Source organism: Myotis brandtii, unplaced genomic scaffold, assembly GCF_000412655.1.
Source record: "Myotis brandtii unplaced genomic scaffold, ASM41265v1 scaffold903, whole genome shotgun sequence".
Classification (NCBI taxonomy): domain Eukaryota; kingdom Metazoa; phylum Chordata; class Mammalia; order Chiroptera; family Vespertilionidae; genus Myotis; species Myotis brandtii.
Genome location: NW_005371712.1, coordinates 423,257 through 439,942, shown reverse-complemented (window position 1 = coordinate 439,942; position 16,686 = coordinate 423,257). Strand labels below are relative to the sequence as shown.

The window sequence follows — 16,686 nt, the reverse complement described above, 5'->3', positions numbered from 1 at the left end:
CAGTTAAAGACACGTTAAAAGATCTTGCCTGGGAAGTATTAATCCACAGCCATATTCACCAGACCTTGCTCCTTCAGATTGCCACTTGTTCCAATCGATGGCACACGCACTTTCTGAGCAGCACTTCAAAACATACGAAGAAGTGGAAAATTGGGTCTCTGAATGGTTTGCCTCAAAACATGAAAAATTCTATTGGGACGGTATCCACAAATTACCTGAAAAATGAGGGAAATGTGTAGCTAGCGATGGACATTACTTTGAATAAAGAACTTTTGATGTTTCTCTTGAAATTATTGTGTTTTCTTTGATTACAAAATCCGCATTATTAACTGGTACACCTGGTAAACCAAAAAATGCAAACAACAAACACCCTGAAAAAGAGGACAGAATCTATAGAGACAGATCTTATATACAGAAAGTAAGGTTAAGGAATTGAATGAATAGGGGAAGGACCACAGTTCAATATAGAGGAGGTCGAAAGAGGATGAGTGGATAAGAGGGGAAAAAAATCAATAAATAAAATGTTTTTTAATTTATCTATCTATTTATTCATCTATTTTTGGAAAAGTAGAATAGAGTGTAGATAGGCTTGAGTTTAGTCAGTGAAACTAATTAAATGATTAGAAGAGAGCAAGAGCAGAGAGGAAAAACAAAAGCACAAAAAATGGCTAGTGAAGAAAGAGAATAGAGAAGGGTGCATGGACTTGGAGCAGGGGAGAGGCAATTAAATATATGAGTAAGCCAACAGGCTACAGTAATAACACATCAATAAAGTAGATAAAGAACATCAATTTTTAACAAGGTGTAAAAAGAGAGTGAAAAACTAAAGTGGGGACAGGAGAAGAGAAACAGATGAAAAAGGGAGAATTGGGGGTGTAAAGGGTGGGAAAAAAGATAAAATAAGATAAAATAAAATAATGATAAATACTAAAAATAGAATGAAGAAATATACAAAAATAAAAGATAAAAAGAACACAAAAACAAACAATTTTAAATAGAGGATAAAAAATAAAAAAGTGAAGTGTTGTTCTCTTCAGCTGAGTTTTAATGCCCCATGGGGGCTGGTTTACCATCCCACTCTACTGTTCTGTCTGCCACTTCTCAGTTTCCTGTTATGTATTCAGCACCCTGTTGAAGTTCTAAGCGATCCACCACTCCTCTGTGTTTGTCTCCACAGCATTGGTTGCAAGCAGGCGGGACCAATCTGCCTGCTTTTCCTGTCTTCCTATTGTCAGTCTTAATCATTCAAGTGTCTGTGTCTGACAAGGGCTTTAGGTGGGGGTGTTGCTGTATTGGTTTCCTGACGAACAGCCCCTCAACCCATTCCCGAAGGTTCCTTGGAGCGATTCAGAGACTTTATTTCCTCAGCAAAGCTCGAGGCTGGGTGTGGCTGCACTAGCTGCCCTGAGGTGGCTGGGAGGGGCTGACTCTTCAGGAGAAAAATGGCTGCTTAGGTTTAGAAGGTCTGGAATGTCTCAGTGCCATATTCCAGTTCACCTCTCCCTGTCCTGCTCTCCTCCACAGCCTCTTCCCAGCCTCAACAAAACTGCACTTCTACCTCCACCGCAGCCTCGGTGAGTGTTTGTAATTGAAAGGTCCTATGAATTGAGTTTAGCGAATAAAAGCAAAGGCAAAACAGAAGCAAAACAGCTGTACCACTGTGAGTTTCTTCCCCCCCTGCCCCCCACCCCCTGGCACTGCACAGCTTGGGCAGCTCTTCTGGCTGCCTTTCTGGGCGCAGCCACTCATGGCTGTGAACTTAGATCTAGATTCCCTGGCTGCCAGAAGCCCTGTGGACCTCCCTTCCACAGTCAGGTGTTAGGCATGTCCCCAAGGGACACGTACTTGGTGCAGCACATCTTCCTTCTGACCCTGTCATCCTGATGGTCACGCGTGTCTCTCTCTCTCTCTCTCTCTCTCTCTCTCTCTCTCTCTCTCTCCAGCCCAGATCCCTGATCCTACTGTTCTCCAGCCATCTTCATCCCTTTCAGGCTGTGGATTGTCTCACCAGCTGTGTCTAATTCGCCAATTCTGGGTAGATGTTATTCAATTTAGTTGTTCCCTCTATGTGCTCCGTGAGAAGGTGTAGAACATGTCTGCCTATTCGGCCACCATTTTTCGTCTGTCTCATCATTTTTTATGGTTTCTATGTCTTTTTCATGCTATTGAGCATCATTATAACAATTACTTAGAACTCTATATCTGATAAATTGCTTGTCTTCATTTCATTTAGCTCTTTTTCTAGAAATTTCTTTTGTTCTTTCATGTGGGGCCTGTTTCTTTGTCTCCCCATTTTGGATAACTCTTTGTGTTTATTTCTATGAATTAGATATGTCTGCTATGACTCCCAGTCTTTGTGGGATGGCCTTATGTAGTAGGTGTCTTGTGGGTTCTAGTAGTGCACTCTAATTGATCACCTGAGCTGGGTGTGGGTTATGTAGGCCCCCCTGTTGTAATTGATTCTTGATTCCTATTGGCCCATGCATTTGTGAGATCGACCCTCAGCCTGGCTTAGTATGAGGCTAAACCCAGACCGTGGCTTACGAGCTGCTGTGCAGGTGCTAACCACACAAAACAGAATTTGCCTCAGCAGTTTTTTGTGCCTGTCAATATCTCCCTTTGGATATGCTGCTTGTGAAGCTTATTGGATCCTGCTCTGTTGTTGTCTGAAGCTAGCCACTGGGTGTGTTGGTTCTGGGCCTCTTGGGAGGGACTCTGGTGCAGGCCAATATAAGACGCTGGCTATGTCTAGCCCTCGGCAACCATTCTTGATGTGGCTTCTGTAAATCCTTGATTATTAGACTTCTCCAGCTAGTGTTCAGTTGGTTATTCAGGATGATTATTGTATAATTTAGTTCATTTTTGGTTTGTTTGCGTGTGGTTACCATTAGGTTTATGCAAAATAAATTTTATATATACAGTAGCACATTTTCTTGTGAATACATCTTATCTCCATTCCCCTTTGCAAATTCAGACATCCCCCTCCTTTTATATTTTTGTTGTCACAAATTATTCCTGTTTATGCTGTGAGTTCATTTTCAAATTGTAGTAGATATTGCCTTTTCTTTTTAATGTTTTTTTTTTTACTTCCTTGCACCTTTATGTTATATTTAAGTGTTCTGAAAGAGGGTTACAACAGTCTGTTTCTGTCTGTCTGTTAGTCATCTTACTCATAGTTTTGTATCCTTTTGTCTTTTTGTTTAAGGCATAAGTATTTATGAGTATTTTCTTTTTTTTTTTAGAGATAACGTGAGTTTAATCCTTTTGTCTTTTTGTTTAAGGCATAAGTATTTATGAGTATTTTTTTTTTTTTTTTAGAGATAACGTGAGTTTAGTTTTATTTTTTTTATTGCTTAAAGTATTACAAAGGGTATTACATATGTGTCCTTTTTTTTCCCCCGCCCTTGACAATCCCCTGCCCTTCCTTACCCCCCAGTGTCTTATGTCCATTGGTTTTGCTTATATGCATGCATACAAGTCCTTCGGTTGATCTCTTACTCCCCTCCCTTCTGCCCCCCAACCCTCTCTGGCCTTCCCACTGCAGTTTGACAATCAGTTTGAGGCAGCTCTGCCTCTGTATCTATTATTGTTCAAAAGTTTGTAATGGTCTCTATTATCCATGAATGAGTGAGATCATGTGGTATTTTTCCTTCATTGACTGGCTTATTTCACTTAGCATAATGCTCTCCAGTTCCATCCATGCTGTTGCAAATGGTAAGAGTTCCTTCTTTTTTACAGCAGCATAGTATTCCATCGTGTAGATGTACCACAGTTTTCTAATCCATTCATCTACTGATGGGCACTTAGGCTGTTTCCAGATCTTAGCTATGGTGAATTGTGCTGCTATGAACATATGGGTGCACATATCCTTTCTGATTGGTGTTTCTGGTTTCTTGGGATATATTCCTAGAAGTGGGATCACAGGGTCAAATGGGAGTTCCATTTCCAGTTTTTTGAGGAAACTCCATACTGTCTTCCATAGTGGCTGCACCAGTCTGCATTCCCACCAGCAGTGCACAAGTGTTCCTTTTTCTCCACATCCTCTCCAGCACTTGTCGTTTGTTGATTTGTTGATGATAGCCATTCTGACAGGTGTGAGATGGTACCTCATTGTTGTTTTGATTTGCATCTCTCGGATGATTAGTGACTTTGAGCATGTTTTCATATGTCTCTTGGCTTTCTGAATGTCCTCTTTTGAAAGGTGTCTATTTAGATCCTTTGCCCATTTTTTGATTGGATTGTTTATCTTCTTTTTGTTAAGTTGTATGAGTTCCCTATAAATTTTGGAGATTAGGCCCTTATCAGATATGACGTTGGCAAATATGTTTTCCCACGCAGTGGGTTTTCTTGTTGTTTTGTTGATGGTTTCTTTTGCTGTGCAGAAGCTTTTTATTTTGATGTAGTCCCATTTGTTCATTTTCTCTTTAGTTTCAACTGCCCTAGGAGCTGTATCAGTGAAGAAATTGCTTTGGCATATGTCTGAGATTTTGTTGCCTTTGGATTCTTCTAGAATTTTTATGGTTTCCTGTCGTACATTTAAGTCCTTTATCCATTTTGAGTTTATTCTTGTGTATGGTGTAAGTTGGTGGTCTAGTTTCATTTTCTTGCATATATCTGTCCAATTTTCCCAACACCATTTATTGAAGAGACTATCTTGGCTCCATTGTATGTTCTTGCCTCCTTTGTCAAATATTAATTGAGCATATTGGTTCGGGCTAATTTCTGGACTCTCTATTCTATTCCACTGATCTATATGTCTGTTCTTGTGCCAGTACCAGGCAGTTTTGAGAACAGTGGCTTTGTAATACAGCTTGATATCTGGCATTGAGATCCCACCTACTTTGTTCTTTCTCAGGATCGCTGCAGCTATTCGGGGTCTTTTTTTATTCCAGATGAATTTTTGGAGAGTTCGTTCTAGATCTTTGAAGTAGGCCATTGGTATTTTAATGGGAAGTGCGTTGAATTTATAGATTGCTTTGGGTAGTATGGACATTTTAATGATGTTGATTCTACCAATCCAAGAACATGGTATGTTCTTCCATCTCTTTATGTCTTCCTCTATCTCTTTTTTCAACGTCCTGTAGTTTTCTGAGTAGAGGTCTTTTACCTCTTTAGTTAAGTTTATTCCTAGGTAGCTTAATTTTTTTGGTGCGATGGTAAATGGGATTGTTTTTATAATCTCTCTTTCTGAAAGTTCACTATTGGTGTATAGAAATGCCTCAGATTTCTTGGCATTAATTTTGTATCCTGCTACTTTGCCAAATTCATGTATTAAGTCTAGTAGTTTTTTGATGGAGTCTCTAGGGTTTTGTATGTATAATATCATGTCGTCTGCAAATAAGGACAGTTTTACTTCCTCTTTTCCAATTTGGATGCCTTTTATTTCTTCTTCTTGTCTAATTGCAATGGCTAATACTTCCAGTACTATGTTGAACAGGAGTGGTGAGAGTGGGCATCCCTGTCTTGTTCCTGTTCTTAGGGGAAATGGTGTTAGTTTTTGTCCATTGAGTATGATGTTGGCTGTGGGCCTGTCATATATGGCTTTTATTATGTTGAGGTATGATCCTTCTATTCCCACCTTGCTGAGAGTTTTTATCAAAAATGGGTGTTGGATTTTGTCAAATGCTTTTTCTGCATCAATTGATATGACCATGTGGTTTTTTTCTTTCAATTTGTTTATGTGATGTATTACGTTTATTGATTTACGGATGTTGTACCATCCTTGCATTCCTGGGATAAATCCTACTTGGTCATGGTGTATGATCTTTCTGATGTACTGCTGGATCCGATTTGCTAAGATTTTGTTGAGTATTTTGGCATCTATGTTCATGAGGGATATTGGCCTGTAATTCTCTTTCATTGTGTTGTCTTTACCTGGTTTTGGTATTAGGGTGATGCTGGCTTCATAGAATGAGCTTGGAAGTGTTCCTTCCTCTTGAATTTTTTGTAGTAGTCTGAGGAGGATAGGTTTTAGTTCTTCCTTGAATGTTTGGTAAAACTCCCCTGTGAAGCCGTCTGGTCCTGGGCTTTTGTTTGCTGGAAGCTTTTTGATGACTGCTTCAATTTCTTCCATAGTTATTGGCCTATTGAGATTTTTAGATTCTTCCTGATTGAGTGCTGGAATGTTGTATTTTTCTAGGAATTTGTCCATTTCCTCCAGGTTGTCTAGTTTGTTGGAGTAGAGCTGTCCATAGTATTTTTTAACAATCATTTGAATTTCTGTGGGGTCTGTTGTTATTTCGCTTCTATTGTTTCTGATTTTGTTTATTTGAGTCCTCTCTCTTTGCTTCTTGGTGAGTCTGGCTAGAGGTTTGTCAATCTTGTTTATCCTTTCAAAGAACCAGCTCTTGGTTTCATTGATTTTCTGTATGAGTATTTTCTGTAATGGAGGTCTTGCGGTGGTAAATTCCTTCAGCTTCTGTATGTCTGAAAAAGTCTTTATTTATCCTTCATATCTAAATGATATATTATTCTTGGCTTGTAATTTCTCTCTTTCAATAGTTTGAATATTTGATTCCACTATCTCCTAGCTTGTAGAGTTTCTGCTGAAAAATTTGATGATGATCTAATGGGATATTTTTAATATGTTACTGTCTTCTGTTCCCAGATTGCTTTGAGAATTCTTTTTCTGTCATTAATTTTTGACAGTTTTAATATAATGTGCCTTGGAGGAGGTCTTTTAGGATTGAGATAATTGGGTAATCTGTTTGCTTCTTGGATTTGAGGATCCAGTTCTTTCCATAGGTTTAGGAAGTTTTCATCAATGATTTCTTTCAATAGGCTCTCTTTTCCCTTCACCCTCTCTTTTCATTCTAGAATACCCATTATTCTTTTGTAAAAATTTTCCTTTTAAATTGATTGGGGTGACATTGGTCAACATGAATATATAGGTTTCATGTATGGATTTCTATGTTACAAGATCTGTATATTGCAGTGTGTGCCCACCACCCAAAGTCAAATCTCCTGTCACCTCATATTAGATCTCCCTTCTTCCCCCACCCCCTTCCCTCTGGCAACCACCACTCTGCTGTTTGTGTTCATAAGTTATAGTTTTATATCCCACATATGAGTGAAGTCATATGGTTCTTAGCTTTTTCTGTCTGACTTATTTCACTTAGCATAATGTTCTCAAGGTCCATCCATGTTGTCACAAATGGCACTATTTCATCCTTCTTATGGTGAGTACTATTCCATTGTGTATATGCACCACGTCTTCTTTATCCAATCCTCTATTGCAGGACACTTTGGTTGTCTCCATGTCTTGGCCACCGTGATGCATATGAATATAGGGGTGCATATATCTTTTGAATACATGATTTTGAGTTGTTCGGGTATATAACCAGGAGAGGGTTTGCTGGGTCGTATGGTAGCTCTACTCTTAATTTTTTGAGGAATCACCCATTATGGATGTACCAGTCTACATTACCACCAGCAGCGAATGAGGGTTCCCTTTTTTTTCCACAACCTCTCCAACACTTGTTACTGCTTGTCTTGTTGATAATGGCCACTCTAGCAGGTGGTATCTCATTGTAGTTTTGATTTGCATTGCAAGTCAGATAGTTGTCATAGAGTTATTTCGTGTTTTTTTTAAACAACTCTCAAGTCTCTCTCTTTTCCCCTCTGCATTGTTTTTAGATTTCTATCTTCAATATCACTAATTCTTTCCCCCATCTGGTTAGGTTTACTTCCTAAGCTCACTAGTTTATTCCTCATTTCTTTTATTTAGTTCTTCATCTCCAGAATTTCTATTTGGTTCATTGTTAAGTTTTCCGTCTTTTTGGTAAAGTACTCCTTTTGTTCATTGCATTTTATTTCTGAATTCATTAAACTATTTGTGTTTTCTTGTAAGTCATTGAGTTCAGAACTGCACTCTTCAATTCTCTATCATGTTAATCACATATTTCCATGTCTTTAAGTTTATTTTCTGGAGATTTTAAACATTTTTTTCTTTCTGAGCTGCCTCATTGCCTTGCTTAATCATGGAATTTGATGGATTATTTCTCTGCTAGGCATATATGAAAATGAAATCTCTCTCTCTTTTTTAATTTAAAGAGTGGCATCTCTATTTAGTAGGTTGATAGGAAGTCTTTCTTTTGTTTTCCAGTAGGTGGCTCTGAAGTGCAAGTTTCTTAGTTTCTCTTGCACTGCTCTAGCTCTTGGATCCTTGCAGAGAGTGGAAAATACCTTGTATTCCCTGGGGAGGTGGGTGTCTCCTCTGTGATCAGGTCACTGTAGTCTCAGGGCACCACTCCTGTGGGGGAATGTTGTGGGCAATGGGTTTCTGAGCCTGTGAAATCCCAGCACTGTCCCCTGCAACCACTCTTCCAGCAGTGCAGCCACAATGGGTACAAGTGGGATGAGCTGGGAGAGGCCAGCTGGTTTATTTGTGGCTTTGTTCTCCTCTTAGTAATGGCAATTGCAAGACCTCAGCTTCTTCACCCCTGTCACTCAGATTTACAGTTTACACACACACACACACACACACACGCACGCGCACAGAAAAATATTTCTGCCTCTCCAGTTCTCAGGGCTGCAGATAATGTGCTCTGTAGCCCGACACTGACTTTACCACTTCTTCTGGGGCCTGCTGCTTGCTCTGGGAGGGTTAAGGTAGGGGAGCTGTGGGAAGGTAAGGGGAGGGAGCCAGACTCTATGGCTTTGTTTTTGTGCCTGGAAATGGCAGCCGCCAGACAACTGCGGCCTTACCTCTGTCTCTGCCCAGGTCACTGGGTTCATCCACAGTGCCTACTGCCCACCTCTGCAGGAATGCTCACAGTATTTCTCTGCTCATCTGGGCTGAAGAAAGTGCCAGTGGCCACCTGACTCCTCCCCTCTCCCAAGACCCACAGCAAGCTCCCAGCTACATCTAGGGCTCCTGTCTCTGCTCTTCTTCCTTCCCTCCTCCCATGCTCACTCCAACTCACCCACCCTCAGATGTTTTAATGCACAGATCTCTCAGATGTGTTTATGTCTAGAATAGGGAATCCTTTGTTCAATTATAGCTGTTCAAATAGTAAGTATAAGGGGAACCTCTCACACTACCATTTCTCTGATGTCACTCTCTGAGTTTGCTGTTATAGAAATCCTATTTCTTTAACACATTAAAAGTCTTGAAAATTCAGTTTACTTATTTTCTGGAAATTTTAGGAATATCCTGTTTATTTAAACACTTATTTCTATAAATCAATAAGAATTGAGCTCCATTAATTTAAGAAAATATTAGGAAATTATTACACACAATAGCCTCTCCGAATTCCAGATATCATCATCATTATTATTATTCAGGCTATTGCCATAAGGAGAATGTTCATTAATGAGAAACATCTCAAAGAAAAGGAAAGGACCCAAGAGTTTTATAGAGGCCTGTAAACTAGGAAGTCATCCATGAGTCTTATAGAAGTCATGAGGAAGCATAAAGATGGTTCTTCCTATGGAATATGCGATTTTTAGATTTCTAGAAGGCTCATAAAAGTTTAATACTGTAATGAGATGACTCTGCTTTGTCAATTTTGTCTATAGAATTTCTCTGTTCTTTATATGCCATATTACTTCTGCTAGCCTTTTTTGTTTTGTTTTGTTTTTCTGTGCTTATGACTTATCTCCATAATTTAATTGTAGGTTCTCTGAGGGAAGGAAGTATGTCTTGTATTGTTTTCTGTTTCTCCTCCTCTTCATCTCCCTCCTCTTTTTGCCTAACACTTAATATTCCATTCCACCTACCCAAAAGTTATTCATGTTCTGCAGGAAGACAAATTATTTCTTTTTTGATGTGCTAAGACATTAGACTTATAAGATATAAGTTTTCAGAATTGGAAAATAGCATCCAAGAACTTTCAAAGTCACATACTAGTAGTTAACTCTTATTTACCAAAAATTCACAGATGAACAAATATTTTTCTCTAATTGGTTTCTTCCTGGTTTCACATATATGGCCAAGCTATTATTTTGGTAGATGACCACTGAGTTCATCTTTATGTGCAAAATAAATGACTAATGATATTTTTAACAACCTCCTGCTCACCAATATACCTGTCTCATTGATTCAGCCTCTGAACCACAGCATTGTTCAAAATATGAAACATTATACTAGAAGAGATTTCATGAAGTTTATGCATTGTGTAGGCATTGGAAAGATCTTGCAATCTCATAATAATAAAGATTCCATTTTTAATGATGCTCACGCCTAGAATTTCATTTCAAGTAAAATATACGAGAAATTAGGAAAAAAGGGGGCTGGATATTTGAAGCCACTGGAAGCAAAATAAACTGAAGCATTTAGTACAAGGCCCTGAAAATAAATTATAATAAACTTTTGATAATAAAAAATGTTCTTTTATATCTACTCAAAAAGGCTTAATGGAAGCATAATAAAAGAGTAGATTAATGTTTACAAGAGGGTAAAGTAACACAGTATCACAAATAGCAAAAACATTAAAAGACGCCAGTATTGTAAATGAAGACAATTTTAGTGAAGGACACAAAATAACTTTAGAAGAGGCTGCTTCAGTCTGCATTGTAATAATTACATTTACAGAAAGGTAACCACATTATGCTGCCCAGGAGATTATACACTTATACATTCTACACTTCACTTTTATGATCAACAAGTGCCAAACCTTACTAAAAAAACCCAAAACTTTAGGTTATGTCATAGGGTCAGTACAGAGAATCCATTCTCCAACATCTTCTACATCTGGCTGAGCAAGATTGTCTTTAAGGCCCCCTCTAGATTCTAGCTTTCTTAAAGTCCTGTAAGTGATAATCAGTGTTCATTATGATGACTCCATGGTACTACAATTTTTTAATGATCATTGAATAATTGGAGAAGGGTTCTGTTTTGTTGAATATAGTTATAACATTCTAATTCTTTGAAAATCTGGGATTCGAAATGTAAAATGTTACCAATCAACCTGAATATTTAGTTTACCCAAAACACTTAATTCCTTGATCATTCTGAGGCATTTATGTACAATCTTTGTAGGTAGATTTTTGTTTTTCTAAAAAGAAGGGGGAATTGTAAGGGAATAGAGCTCAGGGGTTAGATCCTTGGCATTAAAGACTTTCTTGGATTGCTTTTGGCTGTTGGCTATAGCAATTTATTTTCTTGCAGAGATGAAGCATCTGGTTTTTGTTATCTCAATGATGTTGTCCTGGGAATATTACGATTGCGACGGAAATTTGACCGTGTTCTCTATGTGGATTTGGATCTGCACCATGGAGATGGTAAGCCCTTCACTTTCAAGGGTGCTTTGCTGCTAGGACAACAGGTTTTTATCAGTAAAGCTGCTTCCAAGCGGCTGGTAAAAGGAGAAATGCCTGTTGCAATTGAAAGTTTCCTAATTGAGAATACTAAAATAGGTAGAGATTCTTCTAACTGGTTCAATTCCTCCTTTGCTGATGAAGCTGCTGCTTTCAAATCCCAGGTTCCTGTAATTTCTCCTCTCCTTTCCTCTCTTCCAGTAGCAAAGCTCTCCAATAGAGAATGATAAGAAGTGAGAATCTTACCTAGTGTTTACTCCAGTGTGCAGTAACCTCCTTTAGTGTTCTTAGTGAAATCTGCAGCTAGAGCTGACAGTCTTGACACTTCTCTCAAGGTCAGAATGGGTACAGGATGAAATATCATTGTGAATTTTTCACCAATAGGGATACCAACTTACATAACAGTCAAAATCTGTCCCACTGTTTTTGTATTGCTAAAATATTTAGTCCTGTGCAAACAAACCTAAGGCATCTTCTGTAACTTTTAATAGCATCAGAATTATTAACAATTTGCCTTAACTTCATTAATTTCTTCTTAGAAGACTTCACTGAAAGGATGCATCCAGCCCTCCTCTGAACTTCCCATCTACAATGTGGAGCTTCAGTGACAGTTACCCACATTCTGTTTCTTTAACAAATCCTGTGGGTGGCACATATTTCCATTGATCTAGGAACACTTACCCAGTAAAATCAGTTAAAGGTGTTCCCTCCCCTCTCCCACATCAAGAATTGCTACTTCCTGGCTGGGGAGTGTTGGGGGAGGGGGGATAAGAGATCAATCAAAGGACTTATATGCATGCATATAAGCATAACCAATGGACACAAGACACTGTTGGGGAGGGGTAAGGGCATGTGCCAGGGGGTAGGGGAGGCCAGGGGAAGGTCAATGGGGAAAAAAGGAGACATATGTACTACTATTTGTAATACTTTAAACAAGAAAATAAAATTTTTTAAAAAAGAATTGCTACTTACCTGTTTCTAGGGATTTTATGAGACAAACTAACATAATTAAGACAAGAGAGGGAAAAATAATATATGACAGAGACTAGGGTCAACTTTGCTGCCAAAATAGATAAAGAAGGAAGAAAATTGTCAGGGGAAACTCCCCAGGGAATTCACCTAAATGGATGCTACCATGAGATGATGACAGAAAATTAAAGGTAACTGAGAGAAGGGTTAAAACAATCAGGGTACTACTTTGAGAGCAATGTCTACTGAATATCTGAACACTCAGCCAATGCAAAACACAGCCTTGCTAAAAAACCTTCAGAGGCTCCTTATCACCTATAACAAGGGTAACATTTGGCCCATGGATTGTTTTTGTTTGACCAGCAAGCTAAGAATGATTTTTTTTATATATTTTTACAAAGTTGTTAAGGGGAGGGAGGGAAATGCAATAGAGACCATGTAGTTTGGAAAGCCTAAAATATTTACCATGTAGCCACTTGGTTTACTAACCCTTGGCCTATAGCAATGGTTCTCAAACTCAAATGTATATCAAGATGACCTGGGGGAAGCTTGTGTTAAAATGCAGACTCCTGGACCATATCCACCAAATATTTAGATTTAATAGGCCTGGTATAGAATCTGGGAATCCAGATTTTAACAACACCCCAGTTCTTCCACAGGCCACACTTTGAAAAACAGTGGTCTTCATGGTTAAGTCCACACTCTTTACCCTGTCTTTTGAGGCCTGCCTCAAAGAGGGCTCACCTCTTCTGTCCAGCCTTCTCTCTCACAAGTTGTGCAGGCTTCTCTACTCAATGATCACCAAACATCTCACTGTGCCCGCCTCCCTGATTTGGCATCACTTTTTCTAACTTAGTTTTGTTTTCTCCTCCCCTTTTGCATCTCCAAGTTCTACCTAGAAGTTCAAGTTCCAAGAGTATCAGATTTGCCTTGAACACTCCAGCTCAAGTGTTCTCTCCCCGACTCAACTGTATTGTTTATATTACTGATTTGATATTTAATTATATATTGTCTTATACTGTTAATTCTGTAAGCTGTCTATGTCTTCTCATGTAGAAACCTTTAGTTTATCCAAAACAGAGATTAAGTTGTTTACTTCTTTCTGTCCTAAACAATGGCTTGAACAAACAGAACTATGCATATGTTATAGTAGAGGTTCAGTAAAATATTTGTTGAATGAATGAATGATTATGAAATTCAAACTATTAGTATCAGAGTTTAAGAATAGCATAAACTCTGTTGAACCATGTAAGAATTACTGTCACCTGAAACCATTTTTTTCCATTTGCAGTGTTATTTCTACACCATTTAGAGTTTCCTGTTTTAGCCAACTTTTATGGTGTGTTTCATTTCAGTTTATTTCCCCTCTTCAGCACCTCCTTTCCAGTGACCCCTGCCCCACCTCCAAATTCTTACACATTCAGTTCATTTTAAATCTCCCATGATTCCATAACTAGCATTTTGTGGTGGCTTCACTAGTACTCGTACCTGTCCTTACTTTCTTTCTTCTACCTACCATTCTTCTTCACACCAAGCCCTATACCCTCCACCTAGCTGCCTGTGCGAAGTAGAATTTTCTAACAATTTCTAATGGCATTTTCTGTGAGAAGTAATACAAATAGGTACTAAGTATAAGAAAAGGTGCTCCAGACCCTAATACTCAGAAAAATGCAAATTAGAACAAGACCATTATTTCTGCCTAAGATTAAAAAGAATAATAACATCCAGTGCTAGTCAGAGTGTGAAAAATAGAAACTCTCTGACCCCATTGACAGAAGTGTAAATTGGTATCACCTTTCTGGATGGGTAAATAATTGGAATTTTCTGGAAATATAAATACTTATACTTCAATTTATAAGTTAAAATACTAATTTATTTTGTTTTGTTTTGTTTACTTAAAGCTTAGTGCCTGGAGCCTTTAACTGGTTTTAGCTGCTTCCCTAGGGCAAAACATAAGGCTTGGGAAATTCAAACATACTTGTGATATACAAATAAAGTTTCTTTTTTTTAAGGTCACTGTCAACCTCTAATGAAGACTGAATGCATTAAGTAAACACAGAGACAATTTCTTTATTTGAAGTATAAAAGAGTATAGGGCAAAAATTTGCTAATAATAGTCCTTCCATTTTACAGATGGATTATCTCACAATATGTGATTCAGGGAGGAAAGGTGTGGAGGTGGGCAGTATGTTTATCTGAATAAGTAGTGGCCTTTAAGAGTTGCATCTACTATCTCCCAGGCCTCTATTCATTTTCTTATTCTGTTTAAATGGAAAGGGGAGTCTCTTCCAGAAAAATTTCCCATCTATTTCCAAGCTTCTATTAAGGGACAAGGCCAGGGCTACTTTTAGTCTTCTATGTTTTAGCTACAAATATGTACTGTAAGTTACCTAGTACACACTTTGGGAGAACTGCATTTATAACCAAATCTGTATCATAGAGAGGCAGTTTACAATTGGGTTTTCACTCTATAATGCCTAATGTTTATACTGGTCACATTTTTTAAAAGATTGCTGCATTGTGCTTATTTTGTACTAAATCCTTAATAATTTAACCAGAACCACTGAAACATAACATAAAATTTCCATGATGGTCCCAGTTTCTCTATTCAGCTCAGTAGATAATGCCTCAAGTCTGGGCTCAAGCCCTTACCCACGTTAATATATATATATAATAGATCTCAGGGAGGAAGGGAGAGGGAGAGAGTAATAGAAACATGAATGATGAGAGGGACTCATTGATTGGCTGCCTCCTGCATGCCTCCCTCCTGACTGGGGATCAAGCTCACAACCCGGGCATGTGTCCTTGACTGGAATCAAACCTGGGACCTTTCAGTCTGCAAATCGACGCTCTATCCACTGAGCCAAACCAGCTAGGGCCCTCCCACTTTTTGAACAGGTTGTCAAAAAGAGTCTGGACATCCCATTGCTTGGAAAAGGGAAGTCCAGTTATAATTTACCATGAATTTGAAAATGAACCTCCTCCAGTAATGGCAGAGATCAAAGACCAGAGGGTTTTGTTATGTTATTCCTCAGCTTGTTAGCTTTATTATTGTTACCTTCTCATCTCTCTTCCTTCTCACAGCTGCTCTCTAGAGTTTCAGTTGTTGAAAACAAGAGTTGCATATTTGAAGTGATTCTTCTGTTTCTTACTCTGGTAGGTGTGGAAGATGCCTTCAGTTTCACCTCCAAAGTCATGACGGTGTCCCTGCACAAATTCTCCCCAGGATTTTTCCCAGGCAAGTGATCTTTGTGCTCAGTATTACATTTGGGGAATAATATATTACAGTTCTTTTATACATTTCTTATATCTTATATTTGGATATTTCAATGCTATTAATACCTTATTGGTGCAACTTTATGCAAAAATTTAAGACAAGTCATTTCAGGTGATAATGATAAGAGGAATGTGATGCTGTTTCTTTTCCAGCTGACTTTTCTGGACTGCCAATAGATAGCTCACTTATACTTAATGTACTATCAGATACTCTGTGTAACTCCCAACACCCTGATAATTACAGTGCTATATTAATATTATGTCACTCTTAGACATATGGAAAGTGAAGTACAGGAGTTAATCTTTTTTTCCCAGCCAGAATGAATCTAAGGTTTTCCCATTTTCTTTTTTTTTTAATTTTGTTTTATTGCTTAAAGTATTACAAAGAGTATTACATACGTCTCCTTTTTTCCCCCCTTGACCTTCCACCGGCCTCCCCTACCCCCCAGTGTCTTGTGTCCATTGGTTATGCTTATATGCATGCATACAAGTCCTTCGGTTGATCTCTTACCTCACCCCAACCCTCCCCTGCCTTCCCACTGTAGTTTGACAGTCTATTCGATGCTGCTCTGCCTCTGTATCTATTTTTGTTCATCCTATTAATAATAGACAACCATGGTAATTGACCGTACCTTCGCTACACCTCCCATTGGCTAATCAGTGAGATATGCAAATTAACTGCCAACAAAGATGGCAGTCAATTTGCATACGTAGGCACGAAGCGGCGGAGTGAAGACTGAAGGCGGCTCCAGCCAGAGCAGCAAAGGCTTGAAGGCGGCTATGGCCAGAGCAGCGAAGACTGAAGGCGGCTCCGGCCAGAGCGAAGGCCTGGGTCCTGGGTGCCGGAGGAAAACCGGTGCCGGCAGCCAGGGGAAGGGAAGGCCTATTGCACAAATATTTTCGTGCAACAGGCCTCTAGTCAGTTTATAATGGTCTTTATTATCCATAAATGAGTGAGATCATGTGGTATTTTTCTTTCATTGACTGGCTTATTTCACTTAGCATAATGCTCTCCAGTTCCATCCATACTGTTGCAAATGGTAAGAATTCCTTCTTTTTCACAGCAGCATAGTATTCCATTGTGTAGATGTACCACAGTTTTCTAATCCACTCATCTGCTGATGGGCACTTAGGCTGTTTCCAAATCTTAGCTATGGTAAATTGTGCTGCTATGAACATAGG

The 16,686-nt window shown here is 38.7% G+C and overlaps 1 protein-coding gene across 1 annotated transcript in view; it reads left to right on the top strand.

The window, feature by feature from the left end:
- Positions 1-1,554: 1,554 nt before the first annotated feature.
- Positions 1,555-16,686, top strand: part of LOC102241535 (histone deacetylase 8) — a 262,791-nt gene continuing 247,659 nt past the window's right edge. The window contains exons 1-3 of the mRNA XM_005885473.2: positions 1,555-1,574; positions 11,111-11,223; positions 15,389-15,466. Of these exons, the coding sequence (XP_005885535.2) occupies positions 15,424-15,466 (43 nt within the window). The 5' untranslated portion in view covers positions 1,555-1,574; positions 11,111-11,223; positions 15,389-15,423. The remainder of the gene's footprint in view (positions 1,575-11,110; positions 11,224-15,388; positions 15,467-16,686) is intronic.